Source organism: Dermochelys coriacea, chromosome 4 (genome assembly GCF_009764565.3).
Source record: "Dermochelys coriacea isolate rDerCor1 chromosome 4, rDerCor1.pri.v4, whole genome shotgun sequence".
Lineage (NCBI taxonomy): Eukaryota > Metazoa > Chordata > Testudines > Dermochelyidae > Dermochelys > Dermochelys coriacea.
The window spans coordinates 36,560,349-36,579,883 of record NC_050071.1 but is presented as its reverse complement, the minus strand read 5'-3'; the positions used below and the strand labels follow the sequence as shown (position 1 = coordinate 36,579,883).

General features: G+C 40.3%; 1 protein-coding gene across 50 annotated transcripts in view; it reads right to left on the bottom strand.

Annotated features, from left to right (window-relative positions):
* The window catches only part of ANK2 (ankyrin 2), a 581,571-nt gene that overhangs the window by 9,423 nt on the left and 552,613 nt on the right, over positions 1–19,535 (bottom strand). For 37 of the 50 annotated variants that reach the window (XM_043513005.1, XM_043513014.1, XM_043513010.1 and 34 more), the window contains 5 exons: positions 10,386–10,460; positions 6,989–7,120; positions 6,187–6,333; positions 4,781–5,057; positions 2,518–2,809 (listed from right to left, as the gene is read on the bottom strand). In XM_043513005.1, coding sequence (XP_043368940.1) covers positions 2,518–2,809; positions 4,781–5,057; positions 6,187–6,333; positions 6,989–7,120; positions 10,386–10,460 — 923 coding nt within the window. Of the gene's footprint in view, positions 1–2,517; positions 2,810–4,780; positions 5,058–6,186; positions 6,334–6,988; positions 7,121–10,385; positions 10,461–11,899; positions 17,714–19,535 lie in introns of all 50 variants that reach the window. The other 13 variants (XM_043512995.1, XM_043512994.1, XM_043512996.1 and 10 more) reach the window with 1 other exon arrangement.

Genomic DNA, 19,535 nt, shown 5'->3' with positions numbered 1-19,535 from the left:
TGGCCTGTCTTGAAGCTTTTCTCTCCTGCATAAGAGAGAATTCAAAAGGGAAATGAAGCACTTCTAAATGCAGAGAGAGTACAAGTGCATGACGTACTAGGAGTTCTACTGGGAACAGTCTGGGAGTTGCAGTCTCCCATAGTCCTACCAATCATCAATTATATCAGTGCATATGGAAACAATATGATGGTAAAAAAGAAAAGATTAAAGAACAAGAGGAATGATTGAAAGCAGATTTTAATTTCCTTTAGTGTTTAGCAAGTATGTTAGAATATTTTAATGATTTATAGGTGAAGACATCCATTTATTAAAAAAATCCTTATTTGATCTTGAATACACCAAGCATAAAGAGAACAAAGGCCTTTTCATGAAGTCAGAAATGTCTCTCATCACAAATGGATTAGTTAAAATTAGATATGGAACTGAAATGCCAAGCTCAGCCCTCTACCTAGGGGCATCCGCAATAAACCCTGGAACAACTAGGTAGTCAAACTGATAGACGATATACAGCATATGACACCAGAACTTAATGCTAGCTAAAAATTCCTACAGAAATGTGTGGGCTATTAATTCCAAAGTTGCCTTCACTTTGGAAACGCTCCAGTCCATTTATGGACATTGTTCAGCATTTCTTTTACTCACGGCCCCCACGTGTGACTTCCTACCAGGCACACCATTCTATTTTGCTCCTCCACTGTCTTCAGTGGGGGAAGGGGTGCAGTCGGCAAGACGATGCCATCACTTACACCTCCACTCCACACCCAGAAGTTAACACAGTTGCAGGAGCTGAAAACGAGGGCAGACTTTGGCTCAGCGAGCCAGATGCTGGTGTAGCTCCATTGAGATAACTGACGTCAAGCACGTTTATATTAGCTGATCTGGCCCTGTGTGTTCAGTTTTTTCAAACTGAAAAAATGGCATTCAGGCCCAGGTACGCCCAATTAATTCTGCACTGCAAGTTAGCTATACACCCATCCAAGTGTGCTCTAATTTGCTTTTAGGTTGCCTTTTGACACATTGGTAATGCATTTAATAGTGCTGGATGTACTACTCCAAGCCAAATAAGCATAGTGCCAACCTTTGAATCATTGATGACTCATACCTTTTTAGGATGTTCAGAAAAGGTTTGGTAAATCTGATCTTATGAACACTCACTCATTTTTTTCCAGTGCAAGATTGTCTTTGAGGAGAGCCAGGAAGGCTACTCCTCCTTCTCTCAGTATAGTATCTGGCGAGAGGCGGGGCCCACTTTCCCTTATGCTGAGCCCTCTTACTGCTACCCTTCTTAATGTCTGTTTATCTTGAGTCTGAGACTTCCCAGCCCTAGTTGGATGTGAAAATGCAAAATATATTATCAGCTTAAGACAACAAATCCAGAACTGTATTTCCCTCCTTTAACTTTACTGATGAGATCTGTCCTCTACCCCATTATCATTCTTTTCTCCTCCTCCTCTGACTTTGATGGCTTTCTCACCTGTTCTCCTCTAACCCTCTGGTCTCAATGCCTCCAAACCCTACTGACAGCTCTCCTCCTACCCTTACCATGTCCCTCAACCTGTCTCACTCTCATTCTTCCTCATGCTCCTGCCAACACATGTTGGGGGTGGGGGGCGCTCCCTATCTTAACAAATGAACAAAAACACACCAATGAGCCATCTGCCTCTCAGACTCCCACCAACCTTCACTTCTCCCCCATACCTCTTACCTCACTGAACACACCACCTACCATCACTGCCCTGAGATTCTCTCCAACCCATGCTAAACCTACTCTCATCTGCCCTCCATGGCCTCGTCTCCACTCTCAATCACCTAACAACCTTTTCTTTGTCAAATTTCAGAGCCACTATGGCCCTTTCACCTCTTTACTGCTTTTGACACTGTCAGTGACATTTTCCTTTGGATTTCATGACTGTCTTCTCTTTTTCAGCTCCCCCCTGTGCAGGGCCTATTTCTGCAACCCTTATTGAGATAGAGTAGTTCTCACTCAAATGAGCAGTGATTGACTTTAGTGGCACCACTTGCATAGGTGCTGAACAAGAATAAACATTGCATAATCAGATCATAATGCTTCTCATCTTCAAAATCTCCATGTAGATTAATACTTAATCCTTGTAACAACCATGTAAAAGGATCATTTTACTCATGGGGAAACTGAGTCAAAACAATTAAGTGACTTTCCCAAGGCTACAGAGGGAGTCACTGCAGAGCTGGAGTTAGAACACAGGAGTTCCTATCTCACAGGCCTGCACTCAGACAATGCGTCTCATTCTAAAGATCATATTGAATTCTGATGTAAGTGGGCACAGCTCCCATTGTCATCAATGCAAGTTGTTGATGCTTACATCTGCGCTAAATTTGTCACATCATGCTTAAAGATACCCATGAGAGCTGATTTTGTCAGCATCTGCTTAAGACAAAATAAAACAAACATAAAATAACCCAAAGACTCCAGACAAAGGAATTTTGCTCTTCCCTAACACATATTTTATGATGTGGGGGGCGGAGGTTGGTATTTACCTTTTCAAAAGATTCATCATCATAATGTCTTTCACACTTTGCTGGCTGTTCATCAGTTGACTCCACTATAACCAGACTAGTTCTCCTTGGGGAAAGTTCTTCTTGGGAGAGCTGGAGGTCTTCAAGTTCTTGTGCAATGGCAGAGTCACCTCGCTCACTGGATGATGGTGTCTGAAGATATGGCCTCTCGTGCTCAGATCCTGTGGTGAAGCCTTTAGATTTTTCCTTTGCAAAGCCTGCTGCTTTTTCAGCCTTTAGTGCTATGGATTCTTCTGTTTCTGGAGTTGTGACACTGTGGATTACAGATTCAAGGGAGCTAACTGCAAAGCATTTTATGAAGTTACATGCTGTGAACTAATTTTTCTGCTGTTGTTTAGTTGCTAGTATAAACCATTTAAAACAAAAGAACTAAAAAGAGTTAACAATAAAACTGAAACCTACATATATGCAAATTGTGCTGTCGTATACTTGGGAATAATGGTGACTTCAGAGGTTTAGTTCTGCTTATCATCTAGTGAATATTTATTATGAAACATTATGGAAACAGTTCAAGGCTGAGTCTCCTCCCATTCCCCCCTCCAATTTTACTCCACACACATCTATGGGACTCACTCCTGATTTACACAAAACAGGAGAGCAGGATCAGGCACTTTATTTTCTAGAATGTTACTTTGGGGTTGACTCTCCTCATTTGCATCCATATAAATCAAGAGCAACTCCATCAGTGTCAGTGAAATTACACAGGGGAGAAAAGGTCAGAGCAGAATCCAATTCTTTGCTTCTAAGATGTTCTGGAGCCAACACCCACAGACTACTTTAATTTGTGAGTTTTCTCCTTAAAACTTAAGCCTTTCTGGGTTTGGAAAAATAAGATTATGAAAAATTACAAATCAAGTCCCAGAATGTAAGCTCACTACTCACCATTGTGAGTAGTTACATATATGAACAGCCCGATTGAAGTTGATGGGACTATTTGTATGAGTAAACGTTTATGAGTATTGGTAAAGGTTACACAATTTGGCTCCAAATGGCTATACTTTAACAAAATACTGTCTCAATATAACTTAAAGATGAGTGTCGTTAATTCAAAGTATTTTTTTTTCCTTTCAATACCGTTTGTACCATTATATGATTCCTCTACCCCGGCTCTCTTATTTTTTTTTCATATTCTATTTAGGTCAAGTCTGGTCAATCTTTCTTCCAAATTCATGCATCAAAGGCTGGAATCATTTCTTCCTGGCCATTGCTACATCTATTCAATCTCAACACTATCCTCTCCAATATGACGACTGGTACTGAACACAATATTTAAAATCATTTTAAGCAGCACCAAAATAACTTCAACAAATCTATTCTTCATACTAAGTATGTACAGAAAATGTAAGATCTTACTGACATTCTGTATACTGTAAGTATTTGTACTTGAGCATTTTGTCTTCTTCAAATGTTTCCAGTCTACTATCTCTAAGCAAATCCAAGTCCTTTTTTTTGTCCTTCTCAGCATAAGTTAGAGCAGCCCTCCTAGCACAGAGCCAGACCAAGATCAAAGGAGTGTAAAGATGAGTCAAAGCTACCTTTACACACTACCAACCCCCCTAAGCCGTGCTGTGCGCTCCCTGTGGACCTATAATTTTAAAGTGTATTGTTACTTTAAGTAGTCCTGAAACATCTTTTTCTCTTTAACTATTTGAAGTATACCTTTCACATACAGTTCTTGTTACTCATATATAGTTCTGAGTTTAGCAAATAAAGATTGTGGAAGAGCAGTTAGTGTTCTGAATTAAAATTCCTGTCTGAAAGTAAAGGATACAATGTGCAAATAACCAATGTCACCCCTCTGTCATTGATTCTTTCCATTAAGGAAATTATTACTATTAGTTTTAACATCAAAAATATAACTCAACTGTATTACGTGTTGCAAAATTGTCATTTAAAAATTGCTGGCACCCCAATCAATAAAACAGCCCTCCAAAATAATTCCTCCCATTCATGCCTACATCTTCTTTTCTTTTGTAATTACTGAGACAAGATTATTCCTTATTACTAATAATGAGCCAATCCGTCACTGAGTTTTCTCTCCTGACCCTGTTGAGTTTTCTCTCCTGTATAAGAACCCCACATAGATTTCATCCTGATCTCAAATAATGAGAGATTAACGTAAGCCCTGAAACATATCCTTAAAGATGTATAAAATAAATAAAAGTATATTTCTGTTCAACATGCTATCGGTTATGGATTTGACTAGCCATCTTTTGATGCTTACAAGCACTCCTGTTCTGCAGCTGATGAATCTTCTGGCAGATCCTGTAGTTTCCCTGAGAACTCAGCTTGCACTCGCTCTTTGTGTGCTTGTTGCAGGAGCTCTGCAACTGATATGTCTGTCTCAGTCCTGGGAGTGGCCTCCTGAAAGGAAGAGTAACTGACAGACGTGTCTTCCTCGGAGACAAGGGGAGGGTGATCAGATGGCTCACTCTCTTTATAACACTCCTCTTCCTTCTTGTGACTTGGACTGTACAGTTCCTCCTGCAGTGCAGAAAATCCTAGGAATGAGTTAAAAAACCACACAATTAGAATGCTCCCTGGGAAACATGATGATCTTGCCACTCTAAGTCAGAGGTTCAATAGGCAGAAGAAACACATTTTCTCAAAGCCTCAATGTATTGTGGGCTGTGGATGGTTTATAAGTGCACAATTTGGGTGGAAGATGAAGAAACTGATGAAAGTAGTTGGTGAAATGTTGGACTTATCTCTAGGCTTGCCACACAGCTGGCTTTACAGTAACCTGCAAAACAAATGAGCTCCCTATCTAAAATAACAGCCGTTGAATGAGCTGAAAGCACTTCAGAAATATTAATTCAGACCCACAATAGCCCTTTGAAGCACATCAGGGATATATAGATTATTGCTTCACTCACAAAGTCCTATAGTGCTCAGTATCAATGTTTTGAAGACTGAAGAATACTCTAGCCAACTAAAACTGCAGGAGGAATTTAGGTGAGAAGAATGTAATTACCTGAATTGGAATTTGATCAAGACACTGTAGTTAACATCCTTACTCTAATGAAAAGTGGAATAGGACCTTTAATATAAGGACCTTATATTCATATTTTATCCAAAGAATGGTGAGAGAAAACCACTTCGTGTAACATCTTGTTGTTTCTTAAATGTCTTTCTATCTAACGACTGCAACTCTTTATGAAATCCAACAGAATCATAGCACCAAATGCAGTTTATACCATGGACACTTGTATTCAGAAGCTATGGGACAAATATAGTTTTAATATTCTACATAAAGTATTTTTTTAAATGTGGGATAAACTTTTCTCTCATTTAAATGGGCACAACCTCATTGATTTCATGGAATCACCTGCATAACTGTGAGCAGATTGGCCCACAGTGTACAATAATTTCTGCAAAGGTTAATTTACTTACATTATAAGAACTGGCTATGGCAGGTATTTGATAAAACATATTATTTCATCTACATTCTTCATTATTAAATTGTCCTGTTTCTAAAGTTAGATGCCACTACTACACAAGTACAATGGTAGAGTTAGGCGAGTCTCCTAACTACCCATTTGAGAATGGAATCTGGTGCACAGATGAGATCACTTTGTCAGTAAGTAACTTGCTGGAAAAGGTAAAGGGTTAACATCAGGAAGCATCTACCTTCACTATGATCCAGTCCTATTGTTTGTTCAATTTCTTCATAGGTGCGAGCGCCATGGCCCTGCACAGAGTCCATATGGCTTGTCTCCATTAGATGAACAATATCCATTCGGTTGATTTTTGTTAGACACTGGGTAAGACTTGTATCTGTGATGTTAGAAAGAGACCATTTAGTTGAGCCGAGAGCTCTGTCTTGAATACACTCCTGGGCCACTGATGCTCCAAATCACAGAAATGCATAAGATATTCAAACAGCATTATCATACATACAATGCAAATACCTCATATGTGAAAAGAACCAAGGGACAGAATGAAAAAATAGTTATTATAGAAAACCTGATATTTTGGAAAGGTTGCATGCATGAATTATTCTAACCTCATCGGTTGGAAAGCTTGCTCAGCTAATGCACATTTTTCTGCTTGCCTGGGTAATGTAGGATTTAACGCCTAGATGCTCAGAGATATTTAGGTACCTAACTCCCAATGAAATCAATGGCAGGTGCATAAATACCTCTGCAAATCTAGGCCTACATACTTACAAAGTGGGATAACTCATTTCTGCCTTCTGTGAGATGTTATGTTTTTGCCTTCCAAATGCACTGCGATAAATAACTTAAACACAAAATCCCGTGCTATTCCTCATTATGCAGATTCTATTGCTTAAAAGAAAGTACATTCTTTGGTCAGTTGCCTTTGTACTCTTCTAAGCTCTATTTATATTTCCTTTGTGTGACTGTGGCTGAGCACGTGTCTAGCCTACTAGTCTGGGAAAGTACAGTTCATGCAATAACTGAAAATTTACCTGTAGCATGTTTCCCATCCCTTTCAAGCCAGTATTTCAGAAGTGCATGGCTCTGGTCCTGCAGTGAATTTGGATTTTCAATTCGGATCTGGTGAATTTGCTCTTCTGTGAAATCCAGTTCTCTTGCTAATTCTGTGAACAACAAGCCATTTTTTTTGTAAAGACTTTCACGTTTGTTGTTAGCGGGCCCCTTTTCAGGCTGGCAGCTGCAACCACAGAGATTACTTTCCCTGACACCTCTCTCCATTTTCTCTCCATTTTATGTGTCATACCTACAGCCATTAAGGTGAGACATTTTTATTTAGAGATCACCAAATCCTCCAGAATCCATCGTTCCCAATTTCCATTTAGTATCTGAAGCTTTTTGAATCTAGTTGAAGAACTGGTTAATTTTAAATAATGGCACATTTTGCGGGCACTGAGTCCAGGGCTGGATTAAGGTGTAAGTGCTAGAGGCCTCTATGGACATGTGATGGTCAGAATCTTAGCATTCCGATTTTTTAAAAAAAAGTTTCTAGGACTTAGGGTTTGGAAGAAAAGTTTGAACATGTAAACTGAGAGTAATCAGTGTAGCCAGGACTGCTTGTGTTGACAGATAGCCTCAAATAATAGTACTGAGAAAGGGAACTACTCCTTTCTTCTCAATGAGACATGAACTACACCTAATATTAGTGGAAGGCTCCTGCCAATACCACTTCAACATAAGACAGTGTGTCACAGAAGAGGGCACGGGTTTGGACCAACTCATCCAAGCTGATATAACTCAGCTGTTGGGTTAAATACTGGGGAACCCCTACTGCCATTCCTGGCAGGAAAACTGGGGCCCTTATCACTGCCCCTGTCTCTTTGGGAGGGAAGGGAGGATCTCCTGCCACCGCCACTGCAACATAGGGGATCCCATGAAGTGATGTACCAAAGTCCCCGGATTGGGTAATCTAGCCCTGAGTGAATCCATTTTGTAAATTCATGCTCTCTTGGAATTTTGAAACAAAATGTAACCAGCTAGAATACATATTGAAAAACAAATTTTGCAAATGCACTTTAGCTACAAATTAGACTTAGAGCTGTGAGTCATGCAGAACTTTTTCTAAAAACAATTTCCTTGTACCCCCAAAGTGAAATAGGGAAGAAGAACCTTTGCCACTATCTGTGTGTGTACCTCCAGGTTTCAGGCAGGCATTCTGCTCTGCTGCCATCATTACAATATTCTAACCACTCAGGATTCAGGTTTGTCACTGCTGTGTAGGGCTAAAACAAAGTTTGTGATGAGAAAAAGACCAAACTAAAGGCAAGATGGTGAGCTGCCCTTACAATATCATGCTGTGATACGAAGTGACCCTTTTCCTCTCTTGCAGCAGGAGGGCAAGGAATGTGCAGAACATTGGGTCTAGTCTACACTATAAAGTTGCATGTGCCTATACTCAGATTTGTCTCTGGCCAATGTAAGATCCCTATTATGACAATGCAGTAAAACCACCTTCCTAAATGGCACTGAGCCATGATCGACCCATTGAAGTCAATGCACTGTGAGTATAGGACGCTGCTAGACTTCTGTTGACCCTAGCTGTCCCACAATGCCCCAGTCCCTGTGAAAGTGACCGCTCTGGTCAAAATTGTAAACTCTACTGCCCAGAGATCATAGAGACTGGAAGACACCTACCCTTTAAACTGTTTTTGAAATGCCTTTTTCTGATTGTCCAGCTTGGTGAGCACACACCTAGGAAATGCACCAGCATATTTACAAGCCCAGGGAGGCCAACAATACATCTGGTGCAGAGTCACAGGCCTCCTGCTTTTACAATAAGCTACATGCTGTACTCGGCAGAGGCCCCACCAGCACCCCAGAGACCATCGTGGATACCTCGGAGGGCCTGAGACAGAAACTCTAGCCATGAACAGTGAGGAGGAGGAGGAAGGGGAGAGCCATGGCAGTAGCTCCAGCAACGGGTAGGTGGGGCATGGAGGGTCCAGTGCCCCGCCCCAGATTGGCCTTCCAGGACAGGGAGGGAGAGAAGCTGCTCTCCCTGGCAGCCTGGCACGGAGTGAGGCAACGCTGCCTCCCAGCCAGGCTCTCTCAAGTAGAAGTGACTCCATCCCACTCCCCACCCAGATGCCAAGGAGAGTGGCCCAATGTGCAGGGGGGAGGCTCAGGGAGAGAAGGACAGAGTCCCCCTCCTCCGCAAGTAACATGGGACGGGGAGAGGTCACTGGGCAGAGGACACACATGGGGCGGGCACATGTCCTCCCCTTTAGATTGTTCCCTCTCAGTATGGGGAGGCAGGAGTCATCTACTTTCCTGCAGGTTCAAAGTAGAGGGATAGGGGACATTTGTTGAAACAAAAACATCACTGATGTTTTGCAAATACGGTGAGGATAATTATGAAAGACCCACCACAGAAGATTAACTTCATTTTGTTCGTATAATGGATTTTAAAATTTTCTCCAGTTTGTAACTCCCTTTTTTAACCCAATTTTTAGGGATTTCATACTGCCCTAGGGGGTTACAGGAAAATGGGACTTCTTTGGAATTCCTCCATCAAGGACCATGGTAAATTTGCCTACCCTCCGGAAGTGATTGAGGATTCATTTCTCTAAATTCATGGGGAAACTACTAGAGGTATGACAAGAGCGGAGTGGGGTTGCATGGCATAGGGCCAGGATGGTCCGGGTACAGTGGACTGAGTGAGAAAAGGTGCAGAGTTCATTGCAAATGTAGATATCAAGGGAAGCTGAGTTTGAAGTTTTTGTTGGACTATGTGCAACCAAATGCAGGACAGAGAACTATGCACAGCTCATTCTCTTTAAATTCCTCTTGTTGTCAGCTGATTTCCAGAAGTAGAATTATTAATTTCACTCAGTTCCAGTTTGGCCTCTCCACCAATGATGTATCTGTCTCACCCTGGTGTGGGTTTCTGCACATAAAATCACTATTGCAAATATGGTCCCTTTCATCCCCCCCAGCTCTGCCATCAGTTATGAAAAAAGGGGGTGCTCTCATTTATGGAAGACTTAGTCACCTGCCTGTGGCTGCTCTGCAGTCCAGAATTGCCAGCGTACAGGCAGCTCTGGCCATACACCCACCTTCCCTGATATGGCCTCTAACCAGAGTCCGGGGGGGCTGCAAGGAGGAGTGATATTGTTTTATGTATGTTGGTTCTGTGTCATTCTTATGCTGGCCATAGAGTGAGGGGCCACAGAGTCTAGAATCTGGCCCATACTCTTCCTTTTCTTTACTGCAAGCTCGTAAGTTCATCAATATCCTGAGAAGACTAGTTTCTATAAGCTATTGGAGAATTGTCTTTCATTAATAAAGATATTTGGCAGAAGCATAGAAATGGAAGAAAAACCCAATTCTGAATAAACATACTTCAACTGAAAGAGATTACATGCAGTTTACCTGTCCAGCTAAATCCAAGATGATCAGCAATGTGTGCCAGTCTTTCCTCTGTTCTTCCTTGATCATCCTGTTGATCTAAATAAGGTCAAACAGAACAGCCACAAGTTGTCTACGAACAAGTCAAGGAGAAGCTACAAAACTAATGTATCTCAAGAAAGGAAAACCTTCTTCTAACTGCTCTGGAGCTCCATAAACTGTGAGTAAGTGTTTAAAAATGGATACCTAACATTAGGCTTTTACAACCCTATTTAGGTGCCAAAAAAGGCCTGCTTTTCAAATTGGAGCTTTTGGCTGGTCAGCATTTTTGGTAGTCATTGGACAGACTACTTATGTACATGCCAAAATAGAATGTAAATGTCTACTGTACCCATTTCACCCAAAAAAGGTATTCTTAGGCTTCTATTTAACAATAAGCCCCCTTATATCTTGAACTAAAGAGGAGAGGGCAAACTGTTACTGGGACAAAAACTGTGTTTTTCCAAGCTCTCTTTAGTCAATGCCAAAGAGAAGTCAAAAATGTACTGCAATTTGTTCATTTTGATATATTATTATTTTAAAGACATGTTATTCAATCACGAGGAATTTCAAATTACAGTTTGTATTTGGTATTTAGCAATATATTTTATTTGATTATTTAATTAAAGATTATTACAACTGAATTCAAAGAATAACCCAGGATATTTACAAAGAAAGCCTGGGAAAGACAAGATTCCACTTGTCAGTGTTTATATATTTCAGTAATAAAAGTATAAAGACCCATCCCACATCCAATTTGAGACCAGCAGAGTTTAAGTTTTGGTTTTCCCATGGATTTCACGAAATTACCATCTCAATATTTAGTTATAGGAATACAGATGTGTATATATATGTCCATAAGTTTTAACTATTTGATTTTCCTTGAGGCTACTCAATGATATTATATAAATGTTTACATTTCTTGGGGGAAAAGAACACCACCAATCACTATGCACTTTATTAAGTTACTGGTGAAATATGGAGCATTCTTGAGAAATTGGCTGTCAAAAAACAAAAGGAGTTTAATGATTTTTATGATGTGAAACAGTATTGAGGCCTCAAACTGTAAAAGAAAAAAAATACACCTATCCCAGTTTCAACAACAGTGCGTGTTAATTTGCAAAATATTTTATCACTAGTAAAAATAGGAGGTTAATCTAGGACCAAGGAAAACCAAAAGTCAAAACTCACATGGCCTGAAGAATCAGTTGTGTTAAAGCAAAATATCATGTTTTTAGCAAAGGATTTTCTGCTTATTGTGTTAACACTTTCCATAAGCATTCGCAGTGTGCAATCTTGAGACTGTTTCCCAGACAAGAAAATATAGACACAATACAATAACAAACACAACTTACACAAACGCATTAACAATCACAGAAAGCTCAAAGAAAATGATGTACAAATCACACACACACTCGCGTGCGCGCACACACACACACAAAAGAATTATAAAATTCATGACATGCGTAACACTAGGAATCCCAGTGGCTGGCAAATACCTTCAGCATGGTCATGGACATTTTCATCAGGAATACGCTCAATCTGAGTCTCAATGGACTCATCCCAAATGGGCCTGGTGTCAAAGATGTCTTCGAAAATTGAATGCTGGGTCTCAATGGATGGCACATTTTCAATAACAGAAACTTCTAGGGCGCTACTACTTTCATCATCTGAAATTAATTCTTGTTCTCTTTCTGACTGGGTAAGTCTTTCCACTAACTTGGAAGCTTCATCACTAATCTCTTCAAAGAACTCTATGGAGTTTTTGTAAAGGTCAAAAAAATGGTCCTTATGTTCTTTTGTGGGACTAACAGTACTGTGGGAAGCTGGGGTACTTCTGCCTTTAACTGGCAGTCTTGATGAAAATATCTTTGATCTTGCTGTTGTCACATCATCTGATTCTAGTTCAAGCTTCATCTCATCCACCCTCTCTCTGGTCTCTGCTTCCACTTCAGCATAACTCCTAGCTTTTATTGAATGCCTAGTCTTTGGATCCATGGGAACACTTGCATCAGATTCAGATTTGCTTCGATTATCTTGTTTCATAGATAGTTTGCATGCCATATCAAGAGCTTTGGGTGACTGTGGCTTCTTGATAGATGTTTCTGTGTATGCACACTGTTGCTCGGCTCTTTGGAAAGCTGCCTTGACAGGAATTTTAGACTTTGGTTTTGTTTGGTCATTCTTTATTTCATCTTGCAAGCTGTCCAGAAAGCCATCTGAGGGCAGGATCTCATATTCTGATTGTTGCAATGACTGCGGTTCAGTAGGAGTTGTTCTGACAGGAATTTTGGATTTGCTTTCAGAAGGCGGCACGCTGCTCTCCAGGACAGCAGTAGGGATTTCAATCACGGATCTCTGTTCTTCTGGTGAAGAGTCTGGGGACTCATCATCCTGTTCACAATTCACAGACCTAGTGACTGTGGAAAAATCTAATTGTACATCTATCACAGACTTCTCTGGAGAGATAGGGCAAGGCACCTGACTGCTGTCAAATGTATCATCAGTTTCCACTTTGGAGAAGGGATCTGCTTCAGAGGCAGCAATATCTTTCTTTGGTGATTTTGAAGAAACTGAAATACCCATTTTAATGGGAATTCTAGATTTAAGTTCAGCTTTTGTAGTGCCTACACTCACACCTGTGCTAGTCATTTCCTCTGATTTATCAGAAAGCTCAGATACTGGTGATGCTATTGTAAGTGCATCTTTTTCCTCTATATCAGTTTCATCTGATTCTGAAGGTGCAAATGGATCTGGTGATCTCTTTGGTTTAGGAGATTCCATCTCTGTGGCCTCTTTCATTTCTTCAGATAAAGAAACTTCTTCTTGAGACTGCTGCCCCACTTGGAAAAAGTGAAAGCTTTCATCTGCATAGTTCCTTTTGGTCATGTCAATGGCTCCACTTCGAGTCATTTCAAACAACTTTCCTTCCTGGAAGAGAAAAGGGTTTTGTTCACTAGTTGGTGTCCCTTCTTCTGTGGGTGTCCTGGCTGGTGTGGTATCAGGTGTTGTACCCTGTGACCGCCTGTCCACCATTAAACCAAAAATCTTTTGCTCCTCCTCTTTTACCCTAGCCTCAAAAGCTTCATCGTCTTCACGTATTTCACTCCACCTGTCAGAATCCACATCTGTTTTGGTGATGACCACTTGGCTGATCAGTTTTTCAGCGTCATCTTTTATATACTCAAGGGCAGTTTGATCTAATGCTATGGGGTCTGCTGCTGAAGGCACTGAAGTTGATATTTTCTGTTTTGACTTTACTTCCATATATTCCTCTTCTGAAGTTTGATCTTCACCTGGAGGAGTAAGTCTGCTAAGGGAACCTGCCACTAATGTGTCCTCAATCGTTGTTTCTACTTCAACAAAATGAGCATCTCTGGATGATGGACTGGTCATTTGCCTTGTATCAGTTTCTATCCTACTTTCACAGCTAGTGAAAAATTGTTCAGAAGGGACATTTTCATATGGGCTTGTTATATGTGGAGCACCACTTTCATCAGTATCTGCTGCATAGCCTTCAAATTCATCCTTTTTAGTGGTAAGGGATGAATATTCTTTGGAAGGCGCCTCACTATAAGAAACACTTTGGCATGTCTCAAAATCTTTGTCTGATTTTGTCAAACCACTTCCCAAAGCAGAGCTTGCAGGGGAAACATCTTCAGCCAATGCATCGTCTTGTGATGCAGAACTATGAGAAGTATCAAGTCCAAAGGGACCAAATACTTTCCCAGACAAATCCCCTGAAGCACTGAGGTCTTCATGTGTTAACTTTCCAGCTGCATCAGTCTGTTTCTGAGAAGCATAGTGTTGCTGTAGTGCTGGGGGCGGCTGATGAACCCAAACTTCTTTTTGAGCATCATCACCAACTGCATGATAGAAAGCACCATCAAGTCGTGTCACTGGGCCAGTAGGGCTAATTGTCGCACTTTCATCTGTACTATAATAACACTTTGATTCATCAGTTTCTGCTATGATACCAGTATCAGAGTGAAAAACGTTTGATTCTTCAGTGTAAGCTTTACAGCTATCACCAAACACAGGTGGTTCCTCTTTGTCTCCCTTTGTGGGCTTATCTGATTCTGCTTTATACTCCTCCATCCTGAAAACATGTTGTTTGGGGTCAATAGGTTGAAATCCTGCTTCTTCAGGGCTGGAACTGGAGTCTACCCCCGACAGATGTGGTGAAGGAGGTTGCACTCTAATTACAGGCTCCATTAAGAGGCCTGAGTCAGCTTCTTTTTTCAGCTGAGTCAATTCTGGCTCACTTTCAGAAGAGGAAGAACTTTTCCTAGTGTCTGCAGAAGACATCACTACTGTAGGTATATGTTTTTCTTCAATGGCTGTTGGCTCTGGTACTTCATTTTCATATGCAGCACCTGAATCATGAATTGAAGAAGATTCCTCTTGCTTTTTATCCTTTATGTACTCTCTTTTCTGTTTTGCTTCTTGTTCCAATTCATCAAACATTTTGATTTTGGTCACCATTTTAAACATCTCCTCTTCCGGAGTGAACCTCTTCTTTGGTTCACTTTCTGAATCATCCTCTGGTTCTTCACTGACTTCAGTGATTGTGGCTGACTTAGATATATTTGAAAGTGCCTGCGAGTCTGCAGTTTTGGGTGTAATTTCATAGCTAATTTCTTCAGAGCTAGGAGTGTCAGGTGAAAGAGGACTTTTCCCAGAACTCTCCATGAGGGATGTTTGTTCTAAACTGTCATCTTCAGCACTTCCATCAGGTTCGCGGAGAATTCTGGAACGCATAGATGCCAGCTCTGGGAACATTTCTGCTCTGGTAGGGAAAGACTGAAGGGGAACCTGTCCTGTAAGAATGCCAGCCTTTGCTTTTTGTTCTACAGGGCTGCTTTCAAGTGAATCACGGCATGGCGACTCTTTCATAGGGCTAGGCTCCAGGGAATCAGGTGTTTTGTGTGATGAGTTATCTTCCAGCACTGGGCTTGCTTCCAATGAGTCTTTATGACTTATAGCCAGGGATTCATCTGCCACTGGGCTAAAGCTGTCACTGTGATGACTAGGAAGGGAAAGTTCCAACCCTTGGGGACTTCTAATAACAACATGATGTTCACAGGTCATCTCTTTCTCTAAACAGCTGTCATACATTTCAGAAGATTTAGTTACATGTGTGTGTTCAGTGCTTTTGGATTCTTTTGCACTGCTAACATCTTTCATAATGGAAGCTGAGCTACTATCCGTAAGTTTGCCTGCCCCTTTCTCAGGGGCTGAAGGTACGTGTTCTGATAAATGATCGGAATGAGATTTGATAGCTTCAGTATCTGCAGTTAGCTGTTCTGCAGCAATACCTCTTTCACCTTTCATTGGAGAGAGTTCCTTTGGCGAACATGTCTCTGCTACTCTATGCACTATAGTGGGTTCTTTTGTTTCTCCAATTTCCTCATCAGTTTTCTTTGGTGAGAAAGACAGACTTTCAGGGCTTGTTTCTGGAGTCTCTGCCAGACCCTCATGCTTATAACTTTCCTCAGAACTGATCTGAGGGGTTCCATCAAGTAGGCTACCAGGAGAATCTGCTACACCTTCATGTTTAAGGCTTTCTGAGCTTCCATCAAAAGCACCACTTTGCAAAGAGAGAGCAGGTAGGAAGCCATCTTTCACATACTCTGAGGGGAAGGTAACACTGAAAGGACTGATCAGTACTTGCTCTAAGTGAAGCTCTCCCTCCTCAGTGACTGAGAGGTGTCGGAACTGCTGGTACTTGTCATTACTCTCAAGCTCTTCTTTAATGACATCGGAAAAGTCGGTTGAAGTTTTTCTGTCTGGGCTGATCTGGAAGTCAGTGTCTCCTTGGTCATCATCAGCTGTACTTTCCTTCACAACTGCTGCCTCCTTGGAACTTTCTTCATCAAATACTGGAGAGAAAGGTTCAGTTCTTTTATAGCTTTGTTCTTTTACTTGGCCTCTATCTACAGTTTCCTCTTTAGCGTAATCAGAAGAAGATTTTGGTCCTTTTTTTGATGAGGAATCTTTATCTATCTTAAGGACTTTGGTTTGTTTGACTGTCAGCTTCTCTTTTTTGTTTGTTTTCCTAAGTGGTGGTACCTGCCCTGTTTCACTTTCTAAATAAACAGCTTCTCTCTGAGTTGGTTCTTTGTCAGAGAGCTGCTGCTTTTGTTTGATAGCTTTGTGCTCGAACAACCCAGATTTATTCTTGGATGGATCTTGCCCTGACTGGAAGGCTTTCATCAGCTCCCGGACTGACATAGTCTCTTCAAGTCTTTCTGTTTTAGCTGAGGGTGAAACAGGTGGCTGTGCTTTGTGCACTATTTTTTTAGCTTGCACTGGCCTTGTAATAGGCCTCTCAGTAGTTATTTCTTTTGGTTGGATTCTGACAGGCAGTTTTGAACGTACTTTCTGTTCATCTTCCACTCGCTTCTGAAGAGCTTTTACTTTGTCTTTTATGGAGCCAATAGGTGTTTCTTCTATTACAGGGGATACAGCGCTAACATCAGGAACAGCTGCAGGTGTTAAACCTGGCTCATCATCTAATGACTCCTCAGAACTGAACTTTGTTAGTCCTGATTGTTCTTCACTGCTTTGTGTCTCTCCCTCTTCTTCCTTTTGCCTTTGTTTATCTTTTAGTTTCCTCCTAATTGGTTTTTTAATTTCCAAGGCTGGTTTGCATTGTTCCTGTGTACCTTGAGTTTCAGCTGTTGGAGAGCCCTGTTCTCCTTTTTCAGAACCCCTGCTTATAACAACAGCTTCAAATCTCTCTTCTACTAAATCTTCTTGGAATGTTTGTGGCTCCACCTCATGAAGAGACACATAGGTTTTTAAATCCTCGGTAAGATAGTCTACCATTCCTGTCATGTCTTTCTTTCTTATCTCTGTTGTTCCTTTTCCTATCCTAAGTTCTATACAAGCAGGTTCAATTACTTCTAAAGGAACATTTTGTCTGGCCTCTTCAATTTCTTCATCACTGACAATAACCCATTCCTCTTCCACTAACTCTCGTCCAGAATGGGACCTCGGCAGTATGTGGTCTTCTCTTGAGTAGGTTCCACATCTGAGAATTTCATTTACTTTCTCTAAGTCCTCTTTCACTCTTTCCACAATTTCAAAAGGCTCCCCTGGCTCTTCTTCAGTGGCTTTCCCAAGATCTTTCACCTTAATGGAACCTGACTGATCAGAAGGGTCAGTTGTCAAGATGGCAGTCATTTTGATCAAATCTTGTTTCATCTCAGAAACTTCAGATAGCAAGTCTGGACTGGCTAGTACTGGGACTTCATTAACCAGGTGGCTTTTCAGGATAGATGTTTCTGTAGATTCTGTCTCGTCATCATCTTTGATGTGAATGAAAAACATTGAAAGTAAAATGGAAATCAAAAATAGAGACTGAAAAATGTAATCAGGACTGAAAATGATAGTCTTTGGTTGCATTGGTAGGAAGGTCAACAAAATGGGCTGGGCATGGTGGATCCACAAGATCTGAGGATACAAGAGCAAAGCAAAGCTAACAGGAAAAAAAACTGAAAAGGAAAATGGGCAGGAAATAACTTGCTTAATTTTCCCACTATTGCACATTCACACATACAACACCACCAAAGCTTAAGAAACCAAATTATCAGGACAACATAAAAATTACAACAACAACAAAAATTAAAAATAAAAAACAATGCGGGAACACAGTGAAATTACACAGATAGACATCTCAAGATTGTTTGATGTTATAGATCAATGTTCAAATAAAAAAACCAAGAAAAAAGCAAAAAAAAAAAAATAATAAAAGAAAAGGGGGCAAGCAAACAAACAAAAAACCCATTAAAATTGGTTGAAAGTCGATTTCCTCTAAGTGAAAGCCAGTGGTAGCAAACTGTCAGAGAAACATTTGGGTAGAAGTATGCATTTGTTTTTCTTAATGATCAAAATAAAAAAATCTGTATTTATGTGTATTTAATTCTGCAGTAATCTAAAGTATGAGCAAATATAGAGAAATCTGAATCAGCTGCAAACCGGCATTTCATCAAAGGGGATCTCAGACCTAAACAATGAAACAAACATTCTTCTGCTTCAAGAGGTATGGTCCTTTCCTTGGAACATCCTCATTGACAAATAACGTATAGATAGAGGATAAAAAAAGAGAAGGAAAAAAAGAAGGGAAAATAAAAATAACCGTGAATCAACTTAAATATGAATTTAAAGGTTTAAAAAATGTAATGTATGGCAACCAAAAATCAGACATTCACACTGGACACACATACAGTTTATGTAAGCCAAGTTATTTCCATGCAAAGCAAAGGTGTTGGGTATGTAGCCTTACTTAAAAGCAATAGGTGGAGAATGGTTATAAATTAAAATAATACATGAAAATAAAACACAACATACTGTGGTGAAGTATTAGCTATTCTCCACAACCAATATACAAAGTATAGGATTGTAGGCAGCTCAGGATATGGCATAGTTGCTTGTGGAGAATATTTTGTGACAGGGCCCAATTCGAACAAGGATTATTAAGAAATCTGCATCTGATTGAATAAAATAGTACAGGATTAATGTCAGTTATGTCCAGAGCACCACTGTTATTTATTTGTAATGTAATGAATTTTTCTTGCTTTTAAAAATATTACAATATACTAAGAGTAATATGTTTCGGTATCATAAGGTATTAATAGAAGATAGAGTAAACCAAAATGAAAGATTCTGTGCAACCAAATATCTGCATTTGTTTAAAAAAATATTCACTCTGTTGCAATACTTTTTTTGTATTTCATGAATTCTGAGTATTCCTCCACTGGGAAAGTAGGAACAGTAAAACTGGACTTTTATGTTTCCCAGACTAACAGGTCATCTCTGTGTTGTTTTATATTATTACCAAATGCCCATTATGGTAAACGAGAGGGCTAACAGAGCAACTAAGATTTGATGGGAAATAAAGGAAAGCTTGTGAAATCTCCAGAACTGCTGGGAGACATTTGAGACAAATTCAACATCTTGCACACCTCATAATACTTGACAAATTGTCAGTTCATGGGAAATATTGACATTAAGCCTCAACTGTCCAATATGAATAGGTAGTGTGGACCCCTTTATCTATGTGGAGCAGCCATAATTCTTATGGGTTTCCACATATGCCCAGGGATCCAGGTTAGTGGATACTAATACAGG